This window comes from Cydia amplana, chromosome 6 (genome assembly GCF_948474715.1).
Source record: "Cydia amplana chromosome 6, ilCydAmpl1.1, whole genome shotgun sequence".
In the NCBI taxonomy this organism is placed as follows: domain Eukaryota; kingdom Metazoa; phylum Arthropoda; class Insecta; order Lepidoptera; family Tortricidae; genus Cydia; species Cydia amplana.
Window position 1 is genome coordinate 4,690,457 of NC_086074.1, and position 23,501 is coordinate 4,713,957.

General features: G+C 36.2%; 1 protein-coding gene across 1 annotated transcript in view; it reads left to right on the top strand.

Moving 5' to 3' along the window:
• Positions 1 to 5,652: 5,652 nt before the first annotated feature.
• LOC134648684 (T-box transcription factor TBX6-like) overlaps positions 5,653 to 23,501 on the top strand; it is a 47,407-nt gene continuing 29,558 nt past the window's right edge. The window contains exons 1-2 of the mRNA XM_063503188.1: positions 5,653 to 6,114; positions 18,178 to 18,295. Of these exons, the coding sequence (XP_063359258.1) occupies positions 6,039 to 6,114; positions 18,178 to 18,295 (194 nt within the window). The 5' untranslated portion in view covers positions 5,653 to 6,038. The remainder of the gene's footprint in view (positions 6,115 to 18,177; positions 18,296 to 23,501) is intronic.

A 23,501-nucleotide genomic window follows, 5' to 3' on the forward strand; every position in this document is an offset into this window, starting at 1 on the left:
AAATTTTATTTTGACGTTTGCACAATGTTGCCAGTTATTGCTTGTTTTGTTTATTTTTATTTAAAATCAATGGAATATCTATTTTGTATATTGGTATGTATAATATTAGTGATTTGGTAAGTATATGTTTTTTTATATAACAAATAACCCTTGTCTTGTAATTTATTAAATTATATATATATATATATTTTTACCTTTGGCAAGAGTGACTGATTGTTTTACATCAGAGCCATCTAGCTGACATTGAGAAAACTAACATAGTATTGTGGTTGCTCGCGCATCATAATCCTGCAAAATTTACCCGCTAGAGGCGGCACTTTGATGAGTTTCGATTAACTGTAATAGGTGGCGCTATACGTCATACTATTACTTATTCTGTGACGTAGTTAAATCAAGTTATTAAATTGTAATAATAATATGTGTAATGAAGTGCCACCTTAACGTCACTACATAGTATAAAACAAAGTCGCTTCTAGTTGTCTGTCTGTCCCTATGTATGCTTAGATATTTAAAACTACGCAACGGATTTTGATGCGGTTTTTTTAATAGATAGAGTGATTCAAGAGGAAAGTTTATGTATATTAAGTAATTTGTTAACCCGTGCAAAGCCGGGGCGGGTCGCTAGTATAATATGTATTAAAAACTTTAACTTGACAACGAAAGTACATTTCCCAATAAAATCATAACTTTAAATACTTATATAATAAATATTTTGTATTTACCTACCTACCTTACCTACTATACAAAATGTATAGCGGTCGGTAGGCATCAGCGTGCCCCTCGAGTGATTTTTATTTTATTGTTTGGCGTGATGAATACGGAATTTTCTAGGAATCTCTAGAGAGGACTATGGGACTTTTAATGGGCAGTGGTGGTTAGGTACCTAAGTCAAATACCATTTGTTAAACAAATATTGGCGCCACAGAAAGTTATGCAAAGCAATTTCAAAAACGCTAATGAGCTCATTGTCTATATCAGCGATAAGTGATTAGTGCATGATTACTAAGTACGGTATTCAATGACTTACAAACGAACAATGAGCAGACGTGGACAGAAGACGCTTAATACATACTTACTATACTGTCTGGAATGTACTTACCTATTGCATTGATAATAGAGTCTGACCTAGATAATTCTGCAACGATTTTGGCATCACAGACGGGCTATCAAAATCGCTACAGACTTATCTTGGTCTAACTATGTGTGTTACTAGGGGGAGGGGTAGTATTAACTGCTCTATTAAATTCAAGACTAAAACGACTCCAACTAAATTAAATGGACAATTAGACATCGTCATTTTCTATCAGGTCATTCTTAGCCCATATACATATGCCCATTGGGTCGTTTTCGACACTGAATAAAACTTGCTCCTACACATTAAAATTAGTAGGAGAGTGAGCCTGTAACCTGAAGAAGTCCAGATCAAAGACTAGCAGCTCTGGGCATATATACCTATGCTAAAGTTCATTACCTACATAGAGCAGTAGGTAGGTATATAGTAACGACCTACGTACCTATATACCTACTTGTTTCGATATCAAACGATCGCATTGTCTTTGAAGTGGAATTAAATATTAGATTGATTTAGATATTTTAGATACTTATCGATTGTCTGTGTGCAATATTCTCGTTAGGCTAAGAACTACAACTGATTACAGTGATTATCATCAAGAAATTAAACGACAGTGTACCGTCTAGTGATTCTAATTATGGCGTCAGGAGTATAAGCAAAGATATAATTTGGTTGGTTTAGCGTGCCTAACAGTCTTAGCACCTATAAATTAAGCAAGTTATCCATCTAGACTGTCGTATAACCATCAGGCGTGTAACGAGGTCGCTGTTGGCAACAGAACATATTTAAGTTCGGATTTGCTAGACAGCTCTAGAGCTCTAAGTCTAGACTTAGATCACGTTAAGTCTGCAACGACTTTGATAGCACAGTGCGTTAATTATAAGTACGTCACAATACTCACAATTTCATAGAAGTTTGACGTTTAAAATAACTTGTAAAACCACTTTTTATGTCTGAAAGAGATGTATGAAAGAGAAAAGTCGTGGAATGTATTGGGCCCCATACATTCCACGACTCTTCTCTTTCTGCACAAGAGTCTACATTTAGGTAAGATTCCAAAGACACTGACACATCAAATCCATAATGAGTCCAGGTCGAATTCATAACGTTATTAAAATCAGAATGCGCCTGTAGTGTAGTTCATAGGTGGAAACTCTATATACTATAGATGTTGATCAGTAATTGATTAAGAGCCAACAGGAGTGGTCATTTCTCCATACAAACGTACTCGACTGTTTCCTCCGTGGGTTTTGAAGCTAGAGCAATGATTTTTTCAACACAGATTAATATTGTCAATATCTGTGTCGGACCGTTTTGCTTTTTTTGCCATTTTTGCTTTTTAAGGCGCTAGAGCCCTTCAAAAATGGCCAAAATGGCCTAATTGACTATGCCGCAATGAGAGGCGTGCTATTCAAAACTGATATCAATTAGTCAAAAAAGCAAAACGGTCCGACACAGATAATGTCATAATCATTTAGATTTCCAAATTTGGTTACGATTGGTTAAGTTTTGGAGGAGGAAACAGTCAAGTACGAAACCTCGATTTTTGAGATTTTTACGCAGGGTTTTTCGCCTTGTCCTTATCGCACTAGTTTTAGGAGCCGCTTCCGTTAGCGAGACGGGTATATTTACCTAAAATATTTAAATCTTAGCTCCTGTTGGCTCTTAAAACGTGTTGTACGAATTTCCACTCCGTTATATTTTTTAGAATGGTTTTAATATGTCATAATAATATAATGCTTACCTACGAGTAGGTACCTTACGTAAATTACGTCATTCCACAATGGTGATATCTATTCAGATAGCAACGAAATTAGATAATCATCGCTAATGATTAAGTCTAGTATAATATTGGATTAACCTTTCACTTCTGGTAGCTGGCTAATGACCAGCAAGCTCGTTATCACCTCTGACTAACGTAATTCTCTATTAATCCTCTTTGTAGTTACAATTTGACTAGTTTTATTGATAGGCAAGTGATATGCTACTGTATTGTATAAGTAGGTAGGTACCTATATTTGATTTTCAATTGATTGCAAGAGATATGAATTATTATTGGAGAGTGCTTACAAAAAGTAGTTTACATAGAAGGCTACCTAGGCCAGGGCTTCATTATAAAATGATAATGAAGGAAGGAAGGGGAATAAAATTATATAAAGCTCATGAACACGGAAAGATTGTCGATTTAAAGTATGAAGAAAAGTACTACCAGCATTCCTAAAATAGGTACAAATAAAAACACAACCCAGTCGAAAAAAAAGGTATCTACAGTAGAATCCGTTTATTATGACTCCGCTTATACTGACCAACCGCTTACTATGACGTAATTACTGTGCGAAGTTTGATTTTCATATAAAATACTTTGTGAGAAATTCGGATGACTTCGCTTATAGTGTAGGTACACAAATCGCTTATTATGACCTAAAAATCGTATTTTCATGAAATTATGTCCGGTTATACTGACATTCGCTGGTTTTCGTGGCCGTCCCCACGTCTTTCCCTGCGAGGACGGTTGGTGCGTGCGAGGCGTTTAAAAAGTTGTTTAGTTTTGATTTTCGGTGACATGTTGATAATTGGTTTAAGTTAATATAACTCATCTCCCCCAAAGGAATTTGAGATTAATTTGGAAAAAATAAAAGAAGTTATCAACTATGCTTTTTATGACATCCGCTTAGTATGACGTATTTGTCACTTCCCTTCGATGTCATTATAAGCGGATTCTACTGTATTTTCAAAATGTGTCCTCGTACACGCATGCCTACCTACCTAAAAAAATCTGTAGGTAAACCAGGATACATGCCGTCAGGGGGAGAATGAGGCGAGAAATAAATAACTTAACATGACAACCGAATCATGAGACTTAACAGTCTTGTGTCGTACGAAACTCATCTTCCACAAAGGAATTTGAGATTAATTTGGAAAAAATAACATAAATAAGAAGTTATCAACTATGCTTTTTATGACATCCGCTTAGTATGACGTATTTGTCACTTCCCTTCGATGTCATTATAAGCGGATTCTACTGTATTTTCAAAATGTGTCCTCGTACACGCATGCCTACCTACCTAAAAAAATCTGTAGGTAAACCAGGATATGTGCCGTCAGGGGGAGATTGAGGCGAGAAATAACTAACTTAACATGACTTAACCGAATCATGAGACTTTTTCAGTCTTGTGTCGTACGAAATGACAAATCGCAATAACCTTTCACTCGTGACTAATCCTTATCGTCTGCGTAACCCATTACACCTATTGTTCCACATTATCGCAGGAAGTGTCGCGATTATGCAGTTCTATTCTAATGACATAGTTCACACATTGCTCATCTGATAATAGGAATTATGTTAGCTTTTCTTGCGTTGCAGATGGGTGAATCAACTATTTCTAGCCAGGCGACAATAATACAATCGTTAAATGTCATAAAGCCAGGTTTTAAAGAGTGACAGGAAAATACAGAATACAGACATAAATACCTTGCATTAAATGTTATCGTGTTACAAATGTCGAACTTTTGAGGAACCTTAGCTTTTCTTGTGTATAGGTATAAATTCTTTTAACTTTTTAGAAGTAGATAATGCTTTATATACTTGCTTTAGTTTTTTATGTGTGTTGAATGTGAAACGATGCGTAGGTGAACTTTTTGTGTACAGCGTCAAAATGTGTGCAAGTAAAATGCCTAATTCCTTTTTTTTATTTTTTATTTATTTGAAATTAATAAGTAGGTAGGTTAATTGGCGCCTGTTCCTGAGTCTAAAATAATCCAAATCATAAAATCAACTCGTCCATTAGGTACATTAGACATAGATTATCTAATACATATTTTCGTACCTATACCTAGTGTACTTAGACCTAGTTGATGAAATTGACTAAATGTATTACTCCGCAAAAAAAAAAGAGATATGTAGGCACCTATTAGCTATTTTAATACATATACCTAATCCCGCTTTCGAAGTTATAAATATTACTTAGTTACATTAGGTACCTATATAGGTAGTTTGACGCGGTATCTATTTAATTACGCTATTATGGAGGTAATTAGTAATTATTACGTATCGATTATAAGAGTACCTATTACCTACTGGCGGAAACTATTCTTTTTTAATGTGCCTTTAATAATTAGTAGTTAAGAAATTAAAAAGATATTGATAGGTAAGACCTATCGAAAAAAAGTGTGATTCTTGAAAATATCCAAAATACCTAGGTACCTAATCAAAAAATGGTAGGTACATATTATATCTACGTAAATAATTGCCCTCAATGTAGGTAGCCTAGGTAGGTAAGTATAACTAGAGTAGGTAATTAAATATGAAGAAGTATTAGGTATTTATTATATTTGTCGAATAGATAGACCATTATGTTATGTAGGTACTAGGTATAATAATATATTGGTGTTAACCTACTAATATTAAATATTTTAGCACAATGGAATAATAATAAAGGTACCTACCTACCTACCTGATAAAATGAAGACGACTATAAGGAGACAAACTAGAACTACATATAAAGTTGAGTTGACGTAGATACGCGCGTCGTACATATTTATGAATCGATTCAATAGGTACTGCATCTACAATTAACTTCCGACAAAGATCTCTTCAATAATAACGAGATTTAATTCAATAAAACAAAAGCTAGCGCCTACGCATCGAATCAAAGCTAGTGTCAATCACGATCACCTGTCAAACAAAGGTGGCCGGAAAGCTCCGGGAAAGCGCTCCAATGCTACGAAGGCTCTATCCTCTCCCACCATTGGCCAGCCGCCCGCCAATCAGAGCGAAGGGGCGTGGCGATGCGCTCGCGCCGCCCGAGCTTACAATACAATTCAGTTCAAACGCAGCTGCCGTTTCGTTGAGACGTCTTATTCGTTAATTCTCAAACGCGCGTGTATTTGTAATAACAATTTGGGACTTTTTGACCGGATTTTAGTTATGATATTGTGAAGTGACTGGACTGTGTGTATAATCACGATGATGATGGATCAGGCACACCTCGGAGAGTATTTGCTGAGGCAGCAAATGTTGCATGCGTCGCTGAATGGCTTGCGTAAGTTCTAATGTTTATTGACCTATCTTACAAGGGAAAAGTTAGATAATACTTTACAGGTCCTGCTTATGGAGGCTTCGCTGCATCAAGAAAGAGACAAAACTAATTAATAAGTTACATAGGTCCTCTACTATGGAGGGTTCCGTTATATTTGACTCCTCTTTTCTTGTCCCTTATTGCTTTAGGTCCTGTCTGTCTTGTTCTAATCTGATAACATTATTTTAAATTTAAATTTAAATGATTTATCTAAAAAGGAAGTCAATTTTGGAAGGTATGCGGGGGAGGTAATTATTTCGTAGTGATTGTTATTTACTTAGTAGAATAATTGGGGGATTAATTTTTAAAATAACAAGAGACATTATTATTTTTCTACTGAAACAGGCCTGTGCACTTTTTTTTGTTTCTTTAGGTATTTGTGTCTAACTTGACATTGCTTGGTGTTTTAGATATTATTTATATAATTTATTATTTTTCTTCCTATACCGTAAAATAGGGTGAGTAGGGTCAAAACTGACATTCAAACATCGATAACATTTTATTTTTACATATGCAAACTGAACGGTGTATTGTTCCGGACGTTTGTATTTTAGATTTTATTTTATTTTGGGTAGTTCCATTTCATAACTTTGACGATAAACAGGAAAACCCACCTCACCCCGTAGTCCCTCGTATTTGGGGTGAGTATGAAAACCCAACTCACAAAGGTGATTTTGGAAGATTGTTGGATCATTTTTTTTTATTATGAGTATTACTATAGCTCCATTTTAAATTGGAATACATTATTTTTGTAGCAGTAGCCTTAAAATCCCATCTCACCCCCTTTCATCCCTTCTCTCCCCATTCATAACCCAACTCTCACCGCGAAACCTACTCACCCCATTTTACGGTACGTAAGTACTTACATTTAATGCCAAATAAAAGGCTGTTTATTCAATTTTTGTAATAAAAGCCCACCGTCATACAAAAGACATCAACGCACTTCTAATACAAAAACTGAGAGTCGAATTACATAGACCGATACATAATACAAATTAATCTAAATAGGTACCTAATTATACATATTTAGGACTATTCATAAAATTGTTATTTACAAACTTAAATAAATACGTCATATAGGTACTAAAGAAAAAGATTAAGACAACATCAAGACCAACCACAAAATATTTATTAAAACCGAAACTCAAATCCAAAAACGAATCAAATTTAGTAGTAAATAATTAGTATTTATGTACCTAATACAAACTTATACATCCGTCCGCCAAACTAACCGTTGCAACAGGCGGAACTAAATGTCGACTTGTCAATTTGATCTACGATTATTGTTTTTATTAAACAAGTAATTATGAAACGTGTACGTTATTAAGAGGTATCACATTAAAACGACTAAAACTAAAGAGCTACAAGCGAGATTCTCGCGTATGGCGGATAACACGCAACAAGATTAAAGATATGTCACTATATTTATTGTTTGGATATTTGTATCTGTTTTATAATATAGATAATATCCGTTTGATAAGTGGTGAGGTGATTCACCACCTATTATTGTAAATTTAGACACAAAATTAGACTATTAGAATAGAATATATTGGATGGTGTTTAGCAATAATGCGTCAACCCACATTAATTACGCAATAAGATGTCAACACAAAAAAATGACGCTTAAAGTTGACATTTTATTGCAAAATTAATGTGGGTTGACACATTTTTCCTATACACCGTTATGTGATTATTATGTGATTAATTCAGTACTTGTATAACTTGTTACTTCCTTTTTTTTTCATAATATATACCTATACACAACAACTGTAATAAACATCTGAAAAGGATGTAAAGGCCAATGATGATGATGATACCTATAATATTAGATATGCATATGACAGCACGCAATTTAAGAATAAATACAAAATAAAATTAAAATCATTTATCTCAGACTAAAATGTTCATACATGGTTAGTAATTTAAACATTAATATCTTATTTCTACTGTTAGTACGAAATAAATATACAGGATGCTTCCTGTAACAGGAGCAATAAATTAAACTATAGGCTGTACTCCTCAAACTGACATAATTTTCAAAAGTTGCTGAACAAATGTTGGTCAGTTTGAGGAGTACAGCCTACAGTTTAATTTATTGCTCCTGTTACAGGAAGCACTCTGTATACTACTATAGCTTACAGAAGTAGAATACTACTTACTTTATTTTAAATATAAAATGCTTTTAAACAAATTTTATAGCCAATGGTAGGTATGTTTGGGCGTTTTTTAAGTTTCCCCCTACTACACTTTTTTTTTTCAAATTTGGGATTTTTTATGTTATTTCTGCTGAGAATCACGAGCTCTTTCTATCCTAATAGGAGAAAAAAAGTGTCCCAAAATTTCCATACATTTTTCGATCTTTCCATTCCGCGACCGCCATACAAAGTCTATGAAAAATGGTGACGTAATGGAAATAAAAACCTTAGGACACTTTTTTTCTCCTATTAGGATAGAAAGAGCTCGTGATTCTGAGTAGAAATAACATAAAAAATCCCAAATTTGAAAAAAAAAGTGTAGGGGACAACTTTAAAAAAAACGCCCGTTTACCACTCCATTTTACCGCACCGCCGGCGGAAATGTGCTCCTTAATAAAGAACGACGATGTGCATTTTGCTCTATAAAGCGCGCCTACTTAGTACTTACATAATATGTACATATGTAATAAATGAATAATAACTAGACTAGAGCCCCGATATGAAGATAACAGTCACAGAGACCTCAATTTGCCAGAGCAACATCTTGAATCATTTTGCTAATAGGTACGAATATTACTTCCGTTACATGTGAATCAATATTAAACTCCGCTTAGTCGTTTTTTTTTGTAGATAGGTACTTTTGGGCCTCGATGTTTTAACATCATGTGGCATACCTACCTTTGTATGATACTTATAAAATAAGTAGGTAGGTAGTACCTATGCTACATGCAGTTTCACATAATAAGCGCATAGTTTAAATAAAAATATGAATTGCTGTCTCTCGCTTCGTCAAAAACCCCGTTGACAATAAAATCTGTCACTTTATGTAAGTAAATAATTCTGTTTATTTTCCTTTCTGTCTGGTTTTCATTTCGTAAATATAAATGTATATAATTAGACATATTAACAATCCCATATCAATATTTCTAATCTTCGTTTCTAATTTATCAACTCCGTAGAAATATTTTTAAGTTCCGTCTAAGGGAAAACAATGGGTAGTATTGAATCTAAGAAAATCAAGACTGAGTCGAGGCTGAAAACACCTTCTGTTGAGAATGACCCATAGTACATCAATCGATTCAGTCTTACCTATTAAAAAATCCGAATATATATTTATTTATTTATTTAAAACTTTATTGCACAAAACACAAAAATAATGTACAAATGACGGATTTAATGCCTAATGGCATTCTCTACCAGTCAAACATCGGGCCAAACAGAGACATGCAATTGGTGCAAGGAGAAAAAAGGAATTTACTCCTCCTTAAGGAATATTCCTCGCTTTTGCACGCAGTCACATTGCTGCGCGCATAAATCATAAATAGGTATCATAATCTTCTATTATAGTTCGTTTTTTTTAGCATTAGAAATAAGGTAAACAATCTTGATGTGTCTTTTAATTGAAAAACACATTTTAAAAATAAGTTACGGCAAATACGTAACAATTATGAATCTAATACGATCATTTATATTCTTCTGCTTTCATAAGTAATAGTTTTTGATTTTTAAAAAGCGTTTTTCAATTAAAAGACATGTCAAGATCGCTTACCTTCTTGCAAGTTCTTTCTAATGCTAAAAAAAACGAACTATAGGAGCACATCTTAGTCTTAGTACTAAGGTACGCAATAAGAAGCTGTTACTCTGTGTCGCATATCGGCTGTATAACGAGATGAATCGTTAATTAGTCGTTAAACCGACCCGTGGTCGAGTTAGCGGTCATAATACGACTTATTTACGACTTCCGACGACGCGGCGACGCGACATTCCCATATCAAAGGCGGCCGTCAGATTTTCATAATTTTGATAGTCACATAAATTGCGTTCATCATAGCTGACATTTAGGTTATTTATTAGTTGTTTTGTGGACGCTAGTGGGTAGGTAACTATTGCATAACCGGAATTGAAATCCTTTTTGCGGTTACCTACAATTGCTGCTCTGCATTTAGAGAAAAAATTAATAATTTTGTGGCTATTAGTACCTATACCATGTTATAAATAAAAAGCCGTATTTAAATTTTTTCGAGCACTTTGGTCACTCCAATGGTGAATTTATGGCAACTAAATCAAGTACCCACGGAGACAGAGCAGGAATTATGAAAATGGCTATAAGTAATCTAGAAACTTTAATTGGTAAGTGAAAATCGATATAATTTTCACTTACACCTTATTATATAAAACAAATAAAAGGTTTTTTTTTTAAATTAATAGATATACTCCGACACGAGTACGACACGACGTACGAGTACGCGTACGAGTGGGACATACGTGCATAGCACTGTCTCACTCGCACACCGGAGGAGCGGCGCCGGCGTACGGATCCGCATCAATGTGACCATGCCATTATAATCAACACAGTTTTAAGTATTTTTTAATGGCCAATTAATTTACCTCTTGAACTTCGCCGAATCAGGTAATTTTGTGGCAATAAAACTTTTATTATTGGGAATTGAGTAAAACAAACAGTATCAATTTCAAGATGGTGGATAGGTAATTTTAAGTAGGTAGGTGTGATTTAAGAAGTCAAGCTTAAAATGAGATCACCTATTATTTAGAAAACAAAACATATCAAATTTTAATGTACATTGAATCAAATAGGTAACTACTGTTAGCCATTTATATTTAATTTTATTAGTAGCTCGATTGATTTCCGATTGTTAGCCAGCTAAGTATTTTTAATGGTATTAGTAGCTCGGTTGATTTCCGATTTACTAATTTGGCGGTATTGATATTTTAATATAAGAGGTAGTTTGACATTTGTCATGATTATTACGCTGTTGGATTTTGTAAAGTGAAGTTGAAGAAATAAAACTGTGATTTGTACTTGAGTGTTTTAATTGCAAGTTATCATATCAGAAGTTGGAAACGAGTCCAAAACGCCACAGGTAATTGAAATTTGGTTTTAAATTATAGATTTATTTGCATGATTTGGCTTTCTTGACGTTATTTTTATCGAACATTTCTATATTTTTAATCATTTCGGAGATAAAATAAGCTTGATATCATTATAAACAACAAGGTTTACGTTGATCATTTGAATAAGTAAACAAATCTGCTTTAAATACGATATTGTTAATTGTAACCGTTATGCCAGAAATTTGAATTTATTCATGTTTTAATCATGTTGCAATGTAAAATGATTCTTGATACTTAATATTTAACGAACTGCAGTGTGTAACTAGGTGTATACTTTAATTTGCCACGTGAAAAATAAGGCAGTAAGTAAAACAGTTATGCTTGTGCAAATCATTTTATTTTCAGTATGGATGAACATGATAGGAGAGTTGTACGGACGCCTCCGCTACCACGTGACGATCCAGGGAGAGGCCAACCGATGACGCCGCCGCAAGAACAACACAGGCGTAGCAGGGCTAGCGACCGGGACCTGGAGAGGCGCAGCCGCACAACACGAAGTCGATCCAGACACAGCCGTGGAAGGAGTAGCCGCATCAACTCCGATGGATCAAGAAGCAGCAGGCGCCGCAGCCGGTCACGTTCGCGCCGCAGCAGGCCGCGAATGCGCCTCAGCCCGGCGCAAGTACACTGGAGTTCTACAAGCTCGCGCCGCAGCCGCAGCCGCTCGCGTCGCAGTCGGACGCGCTCGCGCCGCAGCCGCAGCCGCTCGCTGTCGCGCCGGCGCCGCCGCAGTCGTGCGAGGTATGGTGATAATGAATTACTAGGCACTTTGAAAGATTTATTTAAAGCTGTTAGATCAGAAGACAGGTCAGATCATGTTGAAAGATTTCCCGTAATGAACGTTTTGCCTGAATTTGACCCAGCCAATCGGAGCCAAACTATTGACGTATGGCTAAATAAAGTAAATGAAACCGCTAGTATTTACAATTGGACCGAACGACAAATTATTCACTACGCGCTACCTAAATTAGCCGGTGTTGCTCTAAAGTGGTACCAAGGCTTGACTAGTTTAAAACACACATGGCCCGAATGGCAGGTCAAATTAAAAACAGCTTTTCCTAGCAAGGAAAATTATGGTTTATTGTTAACGGAAATGCTTGAAAAACGTGCTAAATATGGAGATTCATTAGAAGATTATTATTACGAAAAAGTGATGCTACTTAATAGGTGTCGAATCACAGGCACCGATGCAGTTGATTGTATTTTATTAGGGATCGATGATAGAGCAGTAAAAACAAGCGCCGAAGCAGCTCAATTTACAGAACCGGATAAATTGCTAGTTTATTTGCGTAGTCAGAAAAATACCAAACCTAGAGTTTCGTCGCGACAGACCAATGATAGTAAACAAGTTAACAATCGGGGCCCTAAGCCGGATAATAAAGTTGTTAAATGCTTTAATTGTGGTGAGGAAGGATATCCTCATTTTAAATGTAAACAGCCAATAAAGAAATGCGAAACTTGTTCTAGAATTGGTCATGTTGCATCGGATTGTAACCTTAAAAAGAATTTGGACGTGAAAAACGAGAAAACTGTGTCATGACTAGCCGTATCTAGTAGTAAAGATCAAAAATTTTATAAAACTGCATGCATAAACAAGACAAGTCTATCGTGCTTTATAGATTTTGGAAGTGAGTGTACGCTTTTGAGATTATCTGATGCAAATAATATTTTTGATGATTGGTCTAAAGATAATTTACCTATTTTAAGAGGTTATCCGCATTCAGCAACTCAGACATTAGGTAAAGTTTATACGAATATCCTAATTGATTCGGTTGAAGCTACTGTGGAGGTATTTATAGTACCTGATAGTCATTTAAGTACATCTTTATTAATTGGGCAAACGTTTACTGAACAGGATCACATAGAAACCCATAAAACTAGTAATAGTCTCACCTTTTCAAATACATCGAAGGATTATGAATACAAACCTATATCTTTGATCGCTAATAACACTATCATCATAAATAATGTTACTGAGGTGGATTTCTATACTAAGCCAGTTTACAATGGGTTAATTTATGTAGAGTATAGTTTGATATCGCAACCTGGAAGGGAATATGTAACAATACCTGGTTTAATTACTGTGACAGATGGGCGTGGACGAGTTATGGTTAAAGGTTTATCAGTTAACCCTTTTGAACTAGTACAGGATAGTGTTATTACTCGTGCGTGTATCGCTAGAGAAGCTCAAGCATATAGAGTTAATAGAATAGATATGAATTCATCATTTACCGTTAATGACGAGATATCTTTAGCTAGAGTTCAAGTAGAGCAGACATTGAGCGAGCAAGATATGAATGAACTACTTAAGTTGTTAAACGAACATCGTAAATGTTTTGCATTTAGTACCAAAGAATTAGGTTGTTGTAACTCTACATCTATGAATATTCAACTAACTGATAAAACTCCGGTAGTATACCGTCCTTATCGCCTGTCTTATGCAGAAAGAGAGGTTGTAAGAGACATGGTTAATGAATTGAAGGAATCAGGAATTGTTAGTGAGTCCACTTCCGATTATGCATCACCAATCATATTGGTAAGGAAAAAGACTGGAGGCTATCGTATGTGCATTGATTATAGAGCTCTCAATAAGAAAACAGTAAAGGAGCATTACCCTTTACCCCGAATAGATGATCAATTAGACGGGTTAGCTGGATATTCATACTATACTATGTTAGATCTGGCATCTGGTTACTACCAGATACCATTAGCTGAGCCTTCGAAACATCTCACGGCCTTTATTACACCAGATGGCCATTACCAATTTAATAGGATGCCTTTTGGTTTAAGCAATGCACCTGCCAATTTTCAACGAACTATAAATAATATCTTAGGTAATGCTCGCTTTAAACACGCATTTGCATATATGGATGACATAATCATACCATCTAAAGATGTCAGTGACGGTTTGCACAAACTAAAACTTACTTTACAATTATTCCATGACGCTGGTATGACCTTAAATTTAGATAAATGTAATTTCTTTAAAAAATCAATAGAGTATTTAGGATTCGAAGTTGATCAAAATGGTATAAGGCCTGGTGAGAAAAAGATTCAAGCAGTAAAAGACTTCCCTCGTCCTACTGATCAGCATAAGGTTAGGCAATTTATAGGATTAGCCAGTTTCTTTCGGCGATTCGTGAAAAACTTTTCTATTATTGCGAGACCGCTAACTCAGCTTTTAAAAAAAGATTCTAAATTTACTTGGGGCGAACAGGAGGAAAATGCATTTAATCGGCTTAAAAACGACTTAACGGACAGACCTATTCTTGCCTTTTTCAATCCATCATATGAAATAGAGTTACATACTGACGCGTCTAAATTTGGAGTGGCTGGAATTTTGCTTCAAAGACAAGATAAGTCAAAACCATTCGAAGCTGTTGCATATTATAGCCGACAAACTTCTCCCGAAGAAATGCATTTTACTTCTTACGACTTAGAGACCCTAGCTGTAGTAGTGTCCTTACAACGATTTAGGGTTTATCTACTTGGTATACATTTCACCATCGTCACGGATTGCAATTCTTTGAGGGCTACATTTGAGAAAAAGGATGTTATATCGAGAGTTGCAAGATGGTGGAATGTAATCCAAGAATATGATTTTACAATTAATTATAAACCTGGAAAATCAATGGCTCACGTAGACGCACTTAGTCGCAACCCAGTCAATGAAGTATCCTTTGAAATTAAAAGCATTACAGTAGATTGGATAGCCACAGTACAACAAAATGACCCTGAAATTCAGCGTACCGTTAACATACTTAAAAATAATCAGACTCATAATATAGTTGAAATATCTAAGAATTTTGTTGTCAAACGGGATTTATTGTACAGAGTCACTAGTGATGGTAATCGATGGGTTGTGCCTAAAGGTGTCAGATGGTCAATCATGAAAAGCAACCATGATGATATAGGTCATTTCAGTTTTGACAAGACATATGACAAAATTAAAGCCACTTACTGGTTCCCAAAAATGCGAAGATTTATTAAAAAGTATGTAGAATCTTGTTTAGAGTGCGCTCATGCTAAAATTCCGGTTGCTAAAAAGGCTGGTCAATTACATCCTATAGAGAAAATTGCAGAACCCTTTCACACGGTCCACATCGACCATTTAGGGCCGTTTGTCAAAAGTAAACATAAAAATACTCATATTTTATTAATCATTGATGCGTTTACAAAGTTCATTGTTATTACTCCTGTTAAAAATACGAAAACAGCTAGTAGCATTAAAGCATTAACTGCTTACTTTCATACATTCGGAGTACCCAAAAGAATTATTTCAGATAGAGGTACCTCATTCACGTCGCATAAATTTAAAGATTTTTTAAATGACTTAGGAGTTAAGCACACACTTAATGCAGTTTGTACCCCAAGAGCCAATGGACAGGTAGAAAGGTACAACAGGACCTTACTAGCTGCATTGACGGCATGTAACGTAGGAAAATCTGAGCGAGTATGGGATGATAGCATATCAAAAATTCAATGGGGTATGAATAATACTTTGAATAAAGGAATTGGTAAGACGCCTGCACAGGCTTTATTCGGTACGGAATTATCCGGTATGTCTGATGCATTATTGCGGTTAGGAGTAGCTTTAGACGAAGATAGCACAGACAGAGATATTGTTAGAAAAGAAATGACAGAACACATAGAACTTGATCAGAAGAAGCAAAAATTCTTCTTATCTATTCAGATATGATAGGAAAAGAAAACATGTTGAATATAAAGTTGGTGATTTAGTGAGGATTGAGAGAGAGGTACAGTCTACCGGTCAAAGTAAGAAGTTGATTCCAAAATTAAGAGGTCCATACCGCATTACTCGTGTGTTAGGATATGACCGATATGAAGTAGAAGATACGCCACTGTCCAGGAAGGGAAGTAGGCCTTTTAAGAGCATATTTGCTGTGGATAAAATTCATCCCTGGCTAGTATTTGAAAGATCTGATTGTCAAAGCGACAATGAAAATAAAGCTAGTGAAGATTACCTTGAAGTAGAATCTGAAATGTCTGAATGATTTGAGCAATTGCTAATTTGTTGATACTATAACTTTGATGAAATTGTATTAGGTACTGAAACAGTATGAGGTTTTAGTACAAATTAATATATATGGATGTATGTGGGAGATATGAAGGAGGCTTCCATGTACGTACATTTGATGTTTATGCTAAAACATGCAGGAGGTTTTGGTATTGAATAATGATTATGTCAAGTCTTGAGAATACATGGAAAATATGAAGGAGGTTTCCATGTGTTTAATTACTTTAAGGTACTAGAAATATGTATGAGGTTCTAGTACTCTTCCAAACTAGCTATAATATTGAAGATATGTATGAGGCTTCAATATTGAAATGAAATTTTGTTGATTATATAAATAAATAGTTTACAGATATGAATGAGTTGATATATTGAAACAAAGGATGTATTAATAATAATAGCAATTTATATTTAATTTGTTGTAGAGATCAATGACAAATAAATGTTGTTAGATTTATGGTCAATTAATATCAAGTAAGATATGACTGAGAGATAAAAATATTAATTAGGTATAATGATGCATTGAAATTAAATTCAGGATACTGTATATGTATATATGATACATCAATTAATTGCCCATATTGTGATTTATGTAATATATATTATATTACTTCTGAATTACTTTGTATGTTTATATTTAATTCCCGAGGCGGGAATTGATTCAGGACGGCCGAATGTTAGCCATTTATATTTAATTTTATTAGTAGCTCGATTGATTTCCGATTGTTAGCCAGCTAAGTATTTTTAATGGTATTAGTAGCTCGGTTGATTTCCGATTTACTAATTTGGCGGTATTGATATTTTAATATAAGAGGTAGTTTGACATTTGTCATGATTATTACGCTGTTGGATTTTGTAAAGTGAAGTTGAAGAAATAAAACTGTGATTTGTACTTGAGTGTTTTAATTGCAAGTTATCACTACCTACCTGGATATAAAAACTAATTTCAAAATCATGTGACTAGGGTTGCCAGATGGTCGGGATTCGGCGGGATTCTCCCGATTTTTAGTAAGTGTTCCCGATTCCCGACAAAGTGAAAATTGTCCCGAAAAACAGCTTCACGTTATAAAACAATAATTTCAAGTTCCGAACTGTCGTCAAGCGAGCAAGCGACCTGCGTCGAGCCCGTCAGCGCGCGCGCGGGGCGCGCGTGGCGAGATTGGGCAGAGCACCGAGCAGCTGACGTAGTGCCAATAATGTAAAATATAGTTGTTTTTAATACAATTAATTTAATTTGAATGGTTTTTTTTTCCGACTTAAGGCCCAAAATCCCGAAAAATTGATATTTTTTCCCGATAATAGCGCCTTTCGATCTGGCAACCCTACATGTGACACAACATTCATAATCTATGCTAAGCAAATGCCTTTAGGCTGTATAGGCATAGTATAGTAAGTAATATACTTATACCTATGCTATGTTAAATTAATACAAATGAAACGTAATACCCAGTTAGAATAAGTACACTAAATGAATATAACATGCTAGCCTAGGTAGGCATTTAGGTAGGTATTCATAGCATTCATATGTATTATTATTTGACATTATAACATTTATAACACTTGAATTTAGGTTTTCTCTAGGTACTAGGTAGGTATAAGAAGGTAAAAGGGGATAAGCCCACAAAACTCAGTTACATTATTAACATGATAACGCGCGTCTTATAAATCGATGAACACCGGTAGCATGCACGAAAAATTGACACGTTGTGGACAGATCACCATGGTAACGTTGTGTTGTGGACATATCTCCATGGTAACGTTGTGTTGTGGACAGATCTCCATGGTAACGTATAAAAGTATGCAATTTTTCATGTTTTCTTATGACGTTATCACGCAAAATTATCGTCCGTAAATCGACTTTACAGACAACCATTTTTTTTTCAGAACACCGCCTGGGGGTGGAAGCGGAGCCGCCGGCGTGCAAGGCGCGCCTGCTCAACGGCGACCTCTGGCGGCGGTTCCACGAGATCGGCACCGAGATGATCATCACCAAGGGCGGACGGTCAGTGTCTCTTATTTGATATTTATTACTTACCTACCTTATTGAAAAGTTTTGCTATTGGGCATGTGGATAAATGTTGATGTAGGTCCCTGCTAGGAGGGATCAAAGTAACACTTTTCTGTTCTAGCACACAATTTTTAAATTTTTTGCACATTATTTTTTTAGCTTAAATAGGTAATCTGTTTAAGCATCAGATTGTGTCAACACTAAGATTTTTTTATTTTCCTCATAGTTGATGTGAAAAGCAGCCTATGTGTCACACGGTATCAAAATTATTTCGTCTTGGGCGTTAACACTTGAATCCCTCATTACACTCAGGATTCTACTTTAGAATCCCTCACTACGTTCGGGATTCTATTGTAGAATCCATCGCTTCATTCAGGATTCAATGTACGCCCTTGACGGAAATACATCATTTTGATCCCTTGTAACACAAACTACTATTTCAGTTTGAGGTTTTTGGAAAATACTTATCGAACGTGAAGTTACGTAAATAGTATTGATTGGTTATTATGTACCTATATACCTATCAATTAGCTTTATATGTAAGTTAAACCGATAAATGCAGTGTTAGAATTATTAATGCGCATGTTACACGCAAATTAGGTAAATGCAACGCAAACTATGCAAGTTCGTTGCGTACTATCGTTTCTTTGTTGCTCACATTCCTATATTAGGTAAGGTGCATTAGGGTAGCATCAAAAACCGATGAGCTAATTATTATTAAATTTTTAAATATCCACAAAACTAGAAATTCTCATACCTTGTACGTACGTGGGAGCGTCATCCCATGCATTCGCTTTTAACTAGGTAAAGTAATAAAAAACAACGGGTTGCACTTCGGCAGTGCCGACAGAAGTGAAAACTCAATGAATAGTCCAAAATGTCTGCAGCACTATGTATATCTGACCCATCCTCCTTTCTATTAAAAAACTTTAGTTCCGAAATTGCTGGTCAGTGAGCTTGTTTAAAATTCGAAAATCAAATTTGTAGCGTTAATTGTTTAAAATTCGAATAGAAATTGTAAAGATACCTTGCAGACCTCGCATCTAAATATATTTGGTCATGATATTTTGATTTTTATTCACCAGTACTAGAGTTCACTTTTATTAGCGATTACATCACACTTTTCATCAAGATGTAGCTTTATTGAATTATATTTGAGTGATATAGAGTTATTATAGTTAGTCATAAAGTTAGAATTTACATTCTAACTGTGAGGTCCTCGTATTTCAGCCCGTACAAGATTAGAACCTTTTTCATGTAATGTCATTGAGTTTTTCTTTATTGATTTAAATGCCATCTAAATGAGTGGCCATCTAAATCTTACGGTCACGTGATCGCCTTACGCTGTCTCGAGTTTATCATTTTTTCCCCACCTCAAAAAGTGCCCAGCGCCGCTAAAGAAGTTTTCACTTCAAAAATATCAAAATACTTATATATTTTTCGTTTCAGTAATTATTAGTGTTGTGATGAAGTATGCGCCATTTAAGTTCCTACCCCTAACACAATTTGAGCTCGTGGCGTGTCACAAAATTCCGTGTTCCAAATTACTAGGAACTTTAACCATTAATTTGTAATTCATCAGCAATTAATTCAACCATTAATGCTTGTTTCGCGGACCATGTCGAATATTCAACGCTTGTAATTATGTACAGATTCACATCTAAATATGTACCTGATTAGTTATCACTGTGGGCCCGATTCGGATTTTGTAATAGACAACTATTAGATATCTTTTAGACATCGCCAAGATACGATAACGATATGTTTAAGATCTAACCTGTCAAATTTGACATTTCCGCGATTCTGGATAGATACTCTTGAAGGATTTCCACAAGATATTACTTAGAGATCTAATGCACATCTAATAGATATCTAACACGATCTATAGTAAAAGTGACATTGGTTGCCCGAATTGCGCTGCAAAAGAGAACTGGTTGAAATCTAAACTATAACGTATGGATCTAGTACGTGTCGTCTCTTGTGAATATCTTGAAGTTCGAATACGGCAGTGTATCAATGTATATTTAGTGGTCAATACAAGGACTATTAAGACGAAACAGGAGCTGAGATTTAAATATTTTAGGTAAATATACCCGTCTCGCTAACGGAAGCGGCTCCCAAAACTAGTGCGATAAGGACAAGGCGAAAAATCCTGCGTAAAAATCTCAAAAATCGAGGTTTTGTACTCGACTGTTTCCTCCTCCAAAACTTAACCAATCGTAACCAAATTTGGAAATCTCAATGATTATGAAATTATCTGTGTTGGACCGTTTTGCTTTTTTGGCTAATTGATATCAGTTTTGAATACCACGCCTCTCATTGCGGCATAGTCAATTAGGCCATTTTGGCAATTTTTGACGGGAGCTAGCTAGCGCCTTAAAAAACAAAAATATCAAAAAAAGCAAAACGGTCCGACACAGATATTGATAATATTATTCTGTGTTGAAAAAGTCATTGCTCTAGCTTCAAAACCCACGGAGGAAACAGTCGAGTACGTTTGTATGGAGAAATGACCACTCCTGTTGCCTCTTAAGATGCTGTAAAATTATATTTTTTCTTGTTAGTTTAAATGTTATCTTTTGATCGATTTTGTTTATTAAGTATGTTACTTTACCCAATAATAATTAAAACCAACTATCAAATGATGTTAACGTCAAGGTTTTAAAACCGCAGTGAGGTAATAAAAATTTTAGTACAATTCATTAGTAATTCATAAGTGGCGGAAAATATTAAAATATATAAATCTATTTCGTCTTCTAAGAATCCAGTATATAGGTACCTACCTACCAGTTGTTTTTCGTCGCTCTCTAATTAAAAATAAAATAGGCTGTTTAACGTTAAAATATGCGTCTGGAACCACAGGAAGCCTTTTTAGCTCGGCAGAACTCCCAATTTACGCACCAACGCTTTAATCAGCAAGTGACTTTACCTAACCAGCGTTTCTGTGAATAAGTGTTCTGCATTTCTGTTAGTCTCGGTAACATGTAATGAGCATGGCATGCGAGAACCCATTAAATATCTCACTCGGACCAACCATCTAGTCAATTAAGCGATGCAGCTGTCGCAATTCCAGAATAGAATTTAAGAAAACATATTACTTGTCATAAATTTAAAAAAGAACCAACAAAAACTTAACGAAAACCCATTAGGGCTGCCGAATCTGACGCGGGGCTTGTTAACGGATAATTTGGATCGGACCTCCGCCATAGACAAAACAAACAGCTGCCATAGCAATTTGTGCATTTCTCTAAATGGACGAGCACAAATTACAGCTTATTATAAGCTTGTTTGCTTTACGACGGAACCCCTTCAATTATGTTTTTTCTTGATCGATAATGTGGAGCGAGCAGTGAAGAAATTACACAGTTCCTTCTTGGTGGGCGCTGGTGACGCTCCTGCACGCGGTTACCATATCCACCTTATCTACATTTGAAAACACATTAAACTTGCAACTTATTGTATGAGAATAAGGCATATAATGGAATGCGTGTTCAAAGTTCAAATGCAGATTTCACAGGCAGTGCTTAGACGGGAAAATTACCCGATTCAATCTCCTCATTAGCAGGCGCGCGATTCCTCGCGCAGAAGAAACTTACATCGATAACGAATGTCGCTCCGCCGGCAAAAATACAGCCACCATAATTAATGGCGTGTAATTACTGTTCGAAAGCTAAGACACGTCGCGTCTCCGGCGTCGCTGTTATTAAATATCGCCAGCAAAAAGCGGTATGTTGTCGAATCGCCGACGTGCTCGGTGGCTGTACCCGCGCGCCTGTGTTCGCTGCTCCGACTTTTTGCGTTGCCGATAATTAGCCCAGCTCATCCGTGCTCTTGTCATCCCCTTAACACGTTTTTTTCGTGCGGCCGCCGGCGCGGACGACCACCGCGCCGAGCGGTTAGCATTCCAATAATTTACCGCTTTATCCGAGCGTTTGGTGAATCTCGTTAGCCGCGGCGCGCCCGTCTAGAGGTCACTTTTGTTTGTTTTGTATTAATGATGCCGCGTGAGAGCGGCCGGGGGCCGCCGGCGCCGGGCCTGGCGCCGTCCCGCCGAAATGGGTCAAAAATATTTCATTTATTCCTCGTATTGAGCCCTAGGTCGATCATAATTGAGTTATTGAAGCTTTCTACCTCTCGCTTTTAGTGGTTGTTCAAATAAGAGCTGGAGCGGTTCCACGTAGGTTCATTAGGCGAGGTGTCCGCGAGTGGGCCGGGCGGTGAATGAGTACGGCAAACATGGGATTTGGGCGGTTCGTTTGTGCAGCCTGCGCGCACATAAGGCAGAGTTAACACCTGCCGCACGCCATCTTGCTGGCTCTGTTTGAATTTGGAATGTTTTGAACCAACAACCTTTCTACCTGTGAAAGAGTCGACAGAATCAACGCGGAGACTCTAATGGCGGCGGAGCTACGCCGTAGATCCGCTACGACAGCTTTACAAACATAAAAGCATACCTATATATACATATATACAAACTAGTTACCAATATGAGCGTTTCCCGCCAGAAACCACCATGGATAACTTATACCAAATCACTACTTACTTAAACAAATATTTTGAATGTTTGAATTTTTTAGGAAATCTCCCAAGTCTGAATAAATCTGATATCACATTTGTATTGTCTTCAAAACAATTTTCGTGTTAAAGTACCTAAACCTTGTTGCGTCAGAGTCATGCAGGTTTACTTATCACGATGAGCTGCTTAACAATTATAAGATCATCCACATCGTCATCTTTCCAGTAAAAAATACAAATTGCTAGTAAATTGAACAAAGCGCTGACATGTCCCATCTGCCCTCTAGAGATAATACCGACCCTCAATAACCGCCGTACAAATAAACACTGGTTAGAATAGACTAAACTCTTATTATTTGTTTTTTCTCCAAACCGAAATATGACAAATGGGCGAGGCGCGCAGGCGCACGCAGATCGCTCGCGTGTCGTCGCGCGGACCTCCCGCCATTTTAAAAACAAACACACAACACAAAAACTCGTTATTTATTCTCGTGTTATCCGGGGGGAAGGGCGCGCCCGAATTCGCTTGAAAAAATCATAAGTTATAATTAAAAACGTCTGAGCCCACTTTTTTGGTTGGCGAGGAGATGTAGCTTAGCTGCGCGACGGCGACGCTCAGGTGAAACCCGACGTGAAGTGTCGCGCGTCACTAAATCATATGAACTTTAATAGCTTTCTATAAAAT